Below are 12,041 nucleotides of genomic sequence, written 5' to 3'. Positions count from 1 at the left end.
AGCTGGACCCTTGCCTTACACCATATACAAAAATAAATTCAAATGGATCAAAGATCAAAACTTACGAATTAGTAAATCCAGAGAGAAAGCAGAATAGAGGTTACGATGGGCTACAGGCAGAGGGGCAGAGGGAATCACTTTATTTAACACGTATATTTTTGGTGGGGATGATGAAAAAGTTCTGGGTAGAGATAGTGGTGATGTTTACACAACTGTAAATGCTTTTAATGTCACTGAACTGTATATTTAGCATGGTTATGATAAATATTATGCTATGTTTATTTACCACAATAAAGACAATTATACCCCCTCCCCCACCAAAATACCTGGCTTAAAGAGAGAACATACAGTCGATTCTCATTGTTCACCATAGTTATGTTCTATAAAGTTGCCTCTACACTATATTAGCAAATACTGAGCCATGGCCTCTAGGGAAAATGCAGGAGGTTCCTGAAAGCCTCTGATCACATTTTCATCAACCACTTGACACACAACCTTGTTTTATGTTTGTTTTGGTTTAATGACATCTTATTTAATATATATTGTTGATTCACTAACACTGAACTCAAAGCAGACAGCACTGTAACTCATGTCTTAACAAAGTTTATCTAACTCATGTATTTCCCCCTAAGGCACATCACAGCAGTTCCCCTGCTTAGCAACCACAGATAGCATTTCAGCACTACACTTGGGGGCCATTTAAAACTGAAATCACCAAGAAAAAGCACAAAACGTGAAAAATGTGGCACTAAATGGGTCATGAAATGGACAAGTGTTTAAAGGACATTAAGAACTGAAGCAGGACACACAAGCCTCCCTCCTAGATAGCTTCCTCCACAAGAAGGCAGACAGCAGAATCAAGCAGTATCAGCAGTATTTCATCTTGTGCAACTGAAAACCACAGCCACAGAAAGAGAAAGAAAATGAAAAAGCAGAGGACTTTGTACCAGATGAAGGGACAGGATAAAACACCAGAAACACAACTAAATGAAGAGGAGATAGGCACTCTTACAGAAAAAGAATTCAGAGTAATGATGGGGAAGATGATCCAGGACTTTGAAAAAAGACTGGATGCAAAGATTGAAAAGTTTACCAAAGACCTAGAAGAATTCAAGAGCAAACAAACAGAAATATGCAACACAATAACTGAAAGGAAAAATACACTAGAAGGAACCAGTAGCAGATTAACTGAGGCAGAAGGGCGAATAAGTGACCTGGAAGATAGAATGGTGATAATCACCGATGTGGAAAAGAATAAAGAAAACAGAATGAAAAGAACTGAAGACAGCCTAAGAGACCTCTGGGACAATGTTAAACGCACCAACATTCGCATTATAGGGATCTCAGAAGGAGATGAGAGAGAAAGGACCCGAGAAAATACTGGAAGAGATTATAGTTGAAAACTTCCCTAACATGGGAAAGGAAATCGCTACCCAAGTCCAGGAAGGGCAGAGAGTCCCAAGCAGGATAAACCCAAGGAGAAACACACCAAGACGTATAGTAGTCAAATTGACAAAAATTAAGAACAGAGAAAAGTTATTAAAAGCAACAAGGGAAAAACGGCAAATAACATACAAGGGAACTACCATGAGGGTAACAGCTGATTTCTCAGCAGAAACTCTGCAAGCCAGAAGGGAGTGGCATAATACATTTAAAGTGAGGAAAGGGAAGAACCTGCAACCAAGAATACTCTACCCAGCAAGGATCTCATTCAGATTTGACAGAGAAATCAAAAGCTTTACAGACAAGCAACAGCTAAGAGAATTCAGCACCACCAAACCAGCCCTACAACAAATGCTAAAGGAACTTCTCTAAGCAGGAAACATAAGAGAAGAAAAGGACCTACAGAAACAACAACAAAACAATTAAGAAAATAGTAATAGGAACATACATATCAATAATTACCTTGAATGTAAATGGACTAAAGGCACCAACCAAAAGACACAGACTGACTGAATGGATACAAGACCCATATATATACTGCCTACAGGAGACTCACTTCAGACCTAGGGACACATACAGATGGAAAGTGAAAGGATGGAAAAAGATATTCCATGCAAATGGAAATCAAAAGAAAGCTGGAGTAGCAATACTCATATCAGATAAAATAGACTTTAAAATAAAAAATGTTACAAGATACAAGAAAGGACATTACATAAAGATCAAGGGATCAATCCAAGAAGAGGTGATAAAAATTATAAATATATATGCACCCAATATAAGAGCACGTCAATACATAAGGCAAATGCTAACAACTATGAAAGAGGAAATGCAAGGCAGAAATAGAGACACAGATGTAGAGAACAAACATATGGACACCAAGTGGGGAAAGCAGGGAGGGTTGGGGGGGAGAATGAATTGGGAGACTGGGATACCAAATTGTACATTCTAAATATATGCTGTTTATTGTCTGTTAACTGTATTTCAATAAAAGTTCTAAAAAGAAAAAAAAAAACAAACAAACACTGAAGCAGGACTACCCCAGTGGTTCAGTGGTTAAGAATCCGCCTGCCAATGCAGGGGACACAGGTTCGATCCCTAGTCCAGGAAGATCCCACATACGACAGAGCAACTAAGCCCACGTGCCACAACTACTGAGCTCTAGAGCCCACAAGCTACAACTACTGAGCTCATGTGCCACAACTACTGGAGCCCACGAACCTAGAGCCCATGCTCGGCCACCAGAGAAGCCACTGCAATGCCTGCTCACCGAACTAGAGAAAGCCCACGTGCAGCAACAAAGACTCAATGCAGCCATTAAATAAATAAATTTATTTAAAAAAAAAAGAACTGAAGCAAAAAGGCAGAACACAATCTTGCTCAACCTCAGCTGGGAACATGCATGCCGTAGAACTCAAATTTTCTGCCACTCTACATGTCTACAGTTGACTGCAAAAGCAGCACAAATACTGATGCTGGATTTACAAATAAGTTTCAGTAATTTTCATATACAGTATGCATGAATAATGAAGATCGCCCATAGTACGGAAAGTTAAGAAATTAAAAAGTCTGGCATGTAAAAACTGTTCATTAACTGTGGACTTACCTTCCCAAGAAGTTTGACAAACAAAGGCCATAATTTTAACACATAAGTCTCATTTTTACTCATAAATAGATTCTGAAGTTCTGAAAGTAATTTCTGAAAACAAAAGCAAAAATATTTACCAAAAAGACTCTTGGAAAGGAAAAGAATGTAGTATTAAATTGACTGTCTCAGCCAAGTAACTTTTCCCAATATTTTACCAGGAAAACTCTCACACGCAGCAAAGCTGATAAGAGTTTTTTACATTAAATAACCAAGTAGAAATACCACTAACATTTTACTATGCTTGTCTTGTCACATATCTGCCCATTCTTCCACCAATACAGCTTTGCTCCCCCCTACCAATATACTTTCCTCTAAAAATTTCAGCATGCATATCATTAGAGTTCAAATAATAATGTTTTAACTTCTCACTCCACTAACTTTAAAAATACATTAATAGCTTCATGGGTAACACATCTGAGAAAATTTAAGTTCAAATTTATTAAGAATTTTAAACAGCAGACCCTTGAATGACGTCAATTTTAACTATGTGTTCCACTTCTACACAGACATTTTTCAATAGTAAATACTACAGTACTGCACAGTCCATGGTTGGCTGAATCCAAGGATGCAGAAGAACCATGAATACAGATGGCGAACTATAAATTATACATGGATTAAACTCAAGTTGTTCAAGGGCTGACTGTATATGCTCTTAAAAAATTAATAAATTTATCAGAATAAAAAAACTTACAAAAACACTGGAGTTGCTTTTAGACTCCAAACATTACCATGAGGTATCCTAAATTTTAAAAAATAAACAAACAAAACCCCAGGTTTTAGAATCTGGAAGTCTCCCCCACCACCTGGATTACTGTAATATCTCCCAACTAGTTTTCCTAGTCCTACTGCTCAACCCCCACTAGAGTTTTTCCTTAACACAGGCAGAATGATCCCTTTAAAACCAGCTAGTATGCGTATCCCTCGTAGACTCAAAACCTTCAAATACGGTTTCCAATATAACCCAGAGTAAAAACCAGATGCCTTACAATGTCCCCCAAGATCCTTTGTGATTTGGCCCTGTTTCTGACATCATCTCCTACTCCTCTCATCCTCATTCACTCTATCATACTGCCTAATGTTCACCAAACACAACCAAGAACTCGTATCAGAACAAGGTCTTTTGCTCTTATGGCTCCTCCTGCCTCAAATGAGCTTACTGCATATTATTCAAGTAGCTAACTCCTGTATAGTCTTCAAATCACCATACAAATAACCTATTCTTTTTCCTTCGCTGACCACCTCACCCTTCCTCTCCGATGGCACTTTCCATCCAGTCCCTGCTGTTTTCCATAATGCTCTTTACTAAATATACTGTATACTTTATTATCTCTCCTACTAGAAAATAAGCTCTTTTGCTTTCGTTCACTGCTCTACACAGTGACTAAAACAATGTCCAGTATAGAACGGCTGCTCAATAAATATAAGAAAGGCTGAAAACCCAAAACCTGGGGCAAATAATAACTTTAAGAAACTGCACACACACTAGATACACTTGTATGCATTAAATATGTATCTCCTGAGATTATGCTATAACAATCCAGATAACAATAAATCAGTTAATGCTCTCCCTTTTCCAAAAATGTAATTTCTTGTAATCACCGTTCTTTGGGAATGGGGTAAAATGCCTGGATTGTAACAACACTGAAAGAGACAGCTCCCTTCCTTACTGTAATACAGGAGCAGTATGACTACATTAACTTAACCAATTCTGTTTTAATTCAAAGAGGAACTTCCTAATCACAGTGCAATTACACCAATATGAGCCCTAAGCTTGGTGCAAAACCTTACAATGCAGTATCCAAGAAATCCTTAAAGTATTACTCACGGTAGTCATAAGCTGCTCTGTGATAGATGCTATTTCTTGTTGTTTCTGAAGCAACAATGGCATTCCCATCTCTAGAGCAGTAGCTCCCCGCAAATGTACCTTCTGGGCTGAATGAACCACTAAAGGTATGACCAATTTTGCCCACCTAATTGACTCTTCTCCCATTTGAATTGGGGCTTGTTCAATTAGCCTGTGATAGAGAAATCAATGACTAAATGAGTTTGCCCTCACCTTTTATGTCTAAAGTACCAGGAAAATAAACAAGTACACAGAAATGTGCACAGTATGGTCCATTTGTTTTTAGAACACTATATACATATATACACACACCAAAACAGATCTAATTTTTAATTTCCAATTTGTAGATTTCTCTATTGTTTTTATAAATTTTTCAAATGAGAACACATCATCTGTCCTTCAGATAAAAAGATTTTAAATACTAATTATTTTTACACAATTGAATTCAATATTCTTATAGGAGAGGACAGCTAGAGAATCGTGATACACTGAATATCAATCAGGGCATCAGAACACTAAGTAGTAAAGCATATAACTCAACAACTAAAGAAAATTTTCAAAGAATGAAGAATAAGTTAAGACAAAGCATATCAACAGTTTGTGCTGTCAGCATATCCATTATGAAAAGCAAGGATAGGTAGGAAGAAGACAAGGGATTTTCCTGTTCCCCTCATCTGCTGTTAGGAATTGTTTAATACTTTCCTAAATACCTGCTACAGCCTACTTAGAAGTCTCTATTATTTTTTAAACTCTTGCAAAAGCTTTAACAGAGATAATTTTTAAAACCAGAACTGTGTTAGCAGCAGCAACATAACCAAGGCTGTATTTTTAAGACTGTCTCAGTAAAAATAAAGAAACCTAATAACTTATGCATATCTACTTCCTTCTTCCTGTTACTTTTTGACTTTCAATCTAGAAGACATTTCCTTCTTTTAATGTTTAGCTCAAATGCAAGTCCCAAAAGACTACTCCTTAAATTCTAAATTTACTGAAACTATTCTTCTAAATTCCACAGCATCCAAACTCATACCTTATGATGACATTTAATGCTTCATAATCCACAACAGCAGAATGCATCTCTCCTCTATTAAAGACTATTTCTAAAGAATCAATTATACTGGATACCTGAAAGACAAAACCAAATAAATACAAACTGAATAAACCTGAATTTCTTAACTAGCATGTGGTTAAGAAGACATATACAAAAACTATACTCACTACTTTGCCAACAACTTCAGTGGGAAACGTCTGCTTGGATATCACCCAAAGTGCCCTAGTACGTACATTTTTATCTGAACTCTTAACAATATCATTCAATTTTGAAAGCAGTTCTTGAATATTTGTCTCTGAAAAATAAGCAGTTTTAATTACGTGGAATCATTTACATCCTTTAAAATCTCTAACATAAAAACAGAGAAAAACCCTGATCCTTTCAATGTCAAAAAATTAAATGTATGTCCAGAGAATCAATGCTGGTATCAAACTTCTTCCCAAAACACAAAATTCAGGTCAGAGAGAAAGTATTCTCAGAGAAAACAAGATAGTAGACTCCCAAATCAGATATTTTTCAACTAAAATATTTCTATAAGGTCTTATTATTAGCTTTGAACATACAAGTTAATTTTTGGCAAGACATTATGAATTCTATATCTCTGCTCCAAAATGAACAACTCCTACTTTAGATTGCTAACATTTCTATATATAAAAAAGAAAAAGCGGAAACTTTTCCCTCAGGAAAAAAAATATGGTAACAACTGTCTGATATCCTTATTCCGTATTCCTAATTTCCCCTCTCTAAAGATCACCTCCCAGGTTTCCTTTATCAAGACAAGCTACTTACAGAACAGCAATTAAGATTACAGCCCCCCCCCCCCCCCCCGATATCCATGGAAGATTAGTTCTAGACCACCCCCTCCAGAATATCAAAATCCAAGAGATGCTCAAGTGCCTTACATAAAATGGCGCAGTACTCATCCCTCCATATCCGTGGGTTTTGCATCCAAGGATACAGAGGGCCACAGATGCTTGAAAACTCAGAAAAGCATCAGATCCTATGCTCTCATTATCACTTTTAGCTCCAAATTATCTCATTTACCACTACGTGAAAGAACTTTTCAAATTAGCAAGTTCCTTAATGCATGCTTGGGTAAAATAAATGACCATCTAACTTCCAAAATTAATTCCATCTAATTATAAACTTTCAAAGCAGGTGTGTTTTTATAAAGGCGAAGGTTCAGTTTTCTCAACAATTATTTTTAAATAATTTATTTTACTTTCTTTTAAAGCAAACTTCATGGTATCAAAGAGCTATGTCTAAGAAAAAGAAATCTTTCAACAATGATATACTCTAAACACTCTCAAAAGCAAATCCTAAACTACAGGTTATGAAACTAATAAAGAGATAACAGTACTTTTAACAGTATTAAACTATAAACACTAGAAATATTATATGACAATAAATTTACCTGATAATCCAGAGGTAATTTTGGGATTATATAAGCAAAACCCCAAGGCCTGTAGAGCGGCACTACTGAGCTCTGAGTTTTGACTGATAATGTGAGTCTTTGAAAACAAAATCACATTTGTTACAAACAAGTACAACTGTAAATCAATTTTTAGACAGCAGAAGCTGATTAAACAACAAATTTACATCTTAATCCCAACAATCAACAAATCTTTGAGAGCAGATTAAAAAGGAATAAGATTAGGAGGCCAAGGATTGGGCTTGGCAAAGAAAGAGGGAAACCAGGTAAACATTAGCTAAATAAAGAATAATTTTCTTAAAAGAACATTTCCAGGGCTTCCCAGTTGGCGCAGTGGTTAAGAATCTGCCTGCCAATGCAGGGGACACGGGTTCCATCCCAGGGCTGGGAAGATTCCACATGCCGCAGAGCAAACTAAGCCCACATACCACAACTACTGAAACCTGCACGCCTAGAGACCCTGCTCTGCAACAAGAGAAGCCACCGCAATGAGAAGCTCGCACACAGCAACAAAGAGTAGCCCCCACTCGCTACAACTAGAGAAAGCCCGTGCAGCGACAAAGACCCAATGCAGCAAATAAACAAATAAATGAAATCAAAAAAAAGAAAAAAAAGGAATATCTCCACACACCTGAAAGCAAAAAAAAAAAAAAAAAGCCAACAAATGGAAGATGCTGAAGACACTAGACAGGAAGAGCAGGAACAAAGCCCTTCTTCAAAAAGTAAGCAAAAGACTCAAAAGCAAAAGCTGACATACTAGCTATAGAGTGGAGGGACACCTCTAACACAGAGAGGGAAGGAGTTAGAATGTAATAGTTACTAAGTAGCTAAAGTGCTAGGAGATTTAAACATTCTCAATGCTTCACAGATAGGAGAATTTGAATCCATGACCATCTGGAATTCAAAGTCCAACCCATATTCTGCATGTAAAAGCTATAAAATCCCAAACCTGTCAAAGGGAGTCTTGCCATGCCCCAACCCTATATTTACTTGTAACCGTTAATCTTTCTTGGTTCCACTTCCTATTCCTAAGTGATTTATCTCCAAATCTCCCCATTTCTCTGAACCAAATATCCAAGGAATCCATGACTATTCACTACTCTTGACCAGGAAAAATGGTAAATGTCAGTAATAAAATAGAAAAAGACACTTCCCTGGAGCACCCCTTTTATAATTAATCAAACCAAACATCCAAAATACTAAACCCTGAGACATAAGAGATATTAAAGCAATCAGTTTAGACAACCACAATAGACAGTCTTAAACACTTGAGACTATGAGAGCTACAACTATATCGCCTAGATAGTAGCTAGCACGTGTGTGATTAACTTTTGATTGTCCTATCATTAACCACCCAGATGCTTCTAAATATTTATCAGGCATTTTAGTTAAAACCCTATTTACAGAATGACTTGGGAGATTGGGATACCAAATTGTATGCTCTAAATATATGCAGTTTATTGTATGTTAACTGTATCTCAATTAAAAAAAAGAAAAAAAAAAAACCCTATTTACAAACAATGCAACTTGACTCAAAATGCATGCAAATAAATTTCTGATCCTATGTGCTCTCAAATACCAAATATATTAACGCATGTCTCCATGATAACAAATATACCACCGGAATGTGAAAAATGACAATGAAGAAAAATGGAACAATAAATAACACCGTTAATATTGTTTATACTATTAAGTTTTGAACTACTACACAATAAAGTTCTTGCTTACATGAACAAAAAGCATCAATGACTCTAACAGGATAATTTAAGGGTAGGAAAGGCAGTACCCCCAATGCTATAACATTTAGCCAGAAATCATGCTAAAATGTACAATAAATATCGTGACAGAATACTTCCGCTTAAAAGCACAACAGGGTCATAAAAATAGGAACGCAAAGGAACTTTGGAGATTTAGTTCAATCTCTTCATTCTAACAAGGAAATTAAGTTAGGTGTTAAGGAAAGTCACAAAGCCACAGTATACTCAAGTGAGGACAAGAACACAGGTTCTCAGTTTGATCTTAAATTACACAACCTTCCTATAAAAAAGCAAACAAGATAACCATAATAACATTTTTTTTAACCAAGCAAGAGTGGCAAAAGCTAAGGGTGAGTGAAGATAAAAAAATGAATGTTACCCACACAGTAGACCAAAGACAAAATTACAGATTCATTTATTTAGAAGTACATTCCTGGGACTTCCCTGGGGGCACAGTGGTTAAGAATCCACCTGCCAATGCAGGGGACAAAGGTCCTGGGCCGGGAAGATCCCACGTGCTGTGGAGCAACTAAGCCCATGCTCCACAACTACTCAGCCTGTGCTCTAGAGCCCGCAAGCCACAGCTACTGAGCCCATGCGTCACAACTACTGAAGCCCACGCGTCACAACTACTGAAGCCCACGCACCTAGAGCCCGTGCTCTACAACAAGAGAAACCACTGCAATGAGAAGCCCTCACGCTGCATTGAGGAGTTGCCTTCGCTCACCATAAATAGAGAAAGCCCTCTTGCAGCAAGTAAAATCCGAATGCGGCCAAAAATAAATAACTCTTTAATTTTAAAGAAAGTACATTTCTACAAAAGGAGAAAAAAACAGATTAAATAATCTCTGATCACTGCTTTTTTGTTAAGAGTTCAAGTTTTGGATTCAAGTGGCCACTGCAAATTTAGGCACATTAAACCAATTTCTTCTGCAAAGTGCGAATTAAAGAGTAGCCTCACTGGAACAGGGAGGATTAGGTGAGAGAAAACAAGATAATTAAGATAGCACTTGATACACTGTTAAGTCCTCAAATAGTACTGTAATAACCTTGCTGTTATTTTAAATTCAAAGTTTTGGAATTAGTTGGCAAAATCTTTTTTCCCCCACAAAGTAAAAATCTCTTTACTATTTACAACAAAGACATACCTTTAAAACTCTGAATAGCTGAGGAAGTTTTTTCTCAATTTCTGTAACGATTTCTTTTCCATCTTCTCCAGTCATACGACTTAAAAGCAGAAAGAACACAAGTTTATGCAAATGGCAAGCACAAAAATGAACTATGAAATACCTGCATAATCTTTTTGCACATTATGTTAGAACACTGGTAAATTAACTGACCCAGTTAAGAATATATAAGAATATAAATGTGAACAAATCCTCAGAATAACTTGTGCATACACTGTACACAGGTTTTGACAGCTTCCCTAGATGAAGGAAAAAGGAAATCTATCCCTAGTTACAAATTTACTAAAACTTACTGAACCTGTACTGTTTTTTTTACCACTTGTTACCCTTTCCTAGCAATTTCCAAATAACCACAGATAACTCAGAAAAATATGGTCTGCAGGAGAAAAACGCAGTGTGAAGCATTTGCGATTAAAATAAAACTCGAGTTATTGCTCTCTACTAAAATACCAACTCGGGGTTCCCCCACTGTCCGAAAACAGGTGACTTACACTGAAAATCCACTACTCCAGCACGATCCCTTCCAACCAAACTTTTCTTAAGGCTTGGCTTACAAAACACACTCGCAGGCTTCCTCATTCCAGACAGACACCTTAAGCGCAGCAGCACCCGCACCCGGGAACGTCACCTAGCACGCACCCCCCCGCCCCGCGCCTCACAAGCTACCCGGGAGTCCTCACACCTGCCGGACTTCCAGAATACACCCGGCTGCTCCGCGTGCCCCACCCGGACTCGTTCTCCCCCAGACCCGGCAGGGCGCCCCACCCCCACCCCAAGCAGGCCTCACCTGGTCAGGGTCAGGTAAGCGTCGGTCTGCTCTCCATGGGAGGCAGAAAGATCTTCCAAAGTCTCCAACAGCGGCGCGAGGGGACTCTGGCCCGGGGCCGTCATGTCGGCCACCCAGAGGCCGGGACCGGAAGAGGAGACGAGCCAGTGACCGATGGAAAACAGCCCCGCGGCAGCCCGGCGTTGACTCCGGGCCCCAGACCCGCGCGCCCGCCCGCGTCCACACCCCGGGCCCCGGGCGCACACACGCGAGATCCTAACCTCCTCCTGCGCGCCGCAGCACGCACCCGGGCCCACGCAGCGCTCCGGCCCGCGCCCGCTCCCGCCACCACTTTCCCGGGCAGCTTTCAACAGGGGGAGGAGACCGGCGGGGGGCGGGAGAAGCCCGGGGAGCGAGGCGTCTCGCCGCGAGGGGGCAGAGGTTGCACCAGGCTGAGGGTTCCTCGCCGCCTAGCACTGTGACGCCGATATTCCCCGGAACGTACGAAGACAGGCCTGCGTCCTCTCCGCCGCTGCCCGGCAGCACCCGGACGCGGCCAGAAGTCGACTTTCGCGGCTTGGGCTGTTAACTCACGCGTGCGGCCCGCTCCCTCCTCGGCCAAGATGGCGGCGGGGGCGGGCCCCGGCGCGCGCGGGAGCAGGACAGGCCTGGCGGGAGAGGCTCGAGCCAATCCAACAGGCAGCGCCGTGTGCCGGAGTCATCGATCGCCTCCCTTCCCCTCCTGCTGCCCCGCCCTGCCCCTCAGGTCACCTTGCAGGTGGGGGAGCGTTTTCGCCCAAATTTAACCGGCGGGGGACTTGAAATTCAAAATGTAAGCGAATCGCCCGAGTTCACCAGACTAAAGTTAGTGGGTCTTCAAACTGCAAGTCCAGTACTTGTATTAGCAACAAGTCATT

The 12,041-nt window shown here is 39.7% G+C and overlaps 1 protein-coding gene across 7 annotated transcripts in view; it reads right to left on the bottom strand.

The window, feature by feature from the left end:
• RIF1 (replication timing regulatory factor 1) overlaps positions 1-11,269 on the bottom strand; it is a 57,262-nt gene extending 45,993 nt beyond the window's left edge. For 6 of the 7 annotated variants that reach the window (XM_057744467.1, XM_057744469.1, XM_057744470.1 and 3 more), the window contains exons 1-7: positions 11,146-11,269; positions 10,320-10,398; positions 7,397-7,493; positions 6,150-6,277; positions 5,962-6,056; positions 4,914-5,103; positions 3,047-3,139 (exon numbers count right to left, since the gene is read on the bottom strand). In XM_057744467.1, the coding sequence (XP_057600450.1) occupies positions 3,047-3,139; positions 4,914-5,103; positions 5,962-6,056; positions 6,150-6,277; positions 7,397-7,493; positions 10,320-10,398; positions 11,146-11,249 (786 nt within the window). In that variant the 5' untranslated portion in view covers positions 11,250-11,269. The remainder of the gene's footprint in view (positions 1-3,046; positions 3,140-4,913; positions 5,104-5,961; positions 6,057-6,149; positions 6,278-7,396; positions 7,494-10,319; positions 10,399-11,145) is intronic. The other variant, XM_057744474.1, reaches the window with a different exon arrangement.
• Between the last annotated feature and the right edge of the window lie 772 nt (positions 11,270-12,041).

Source organism: Hippopotamus amphibius, chromosome 8 (genome assembly GCF_030028045.1).
Source record: "Hippopotamus amphibius kiboko isolate mHipAmp2 chromosome 8, mHipAmp2.hap2, whole genome shotgun sequence".
Classification (NCBI taxonomy): domain Eukaryota; kingdom Metazoa; phylum Chordata; class Mammalia; order Artiodactyla; family Hippopotamidae; genus Hippopotamus; species Hippopotamus amphibius.
Note: the sequence above shows the minus strand (reverse complement) of the source record. Positions and strands in the feature narration are given on the sequence as shown.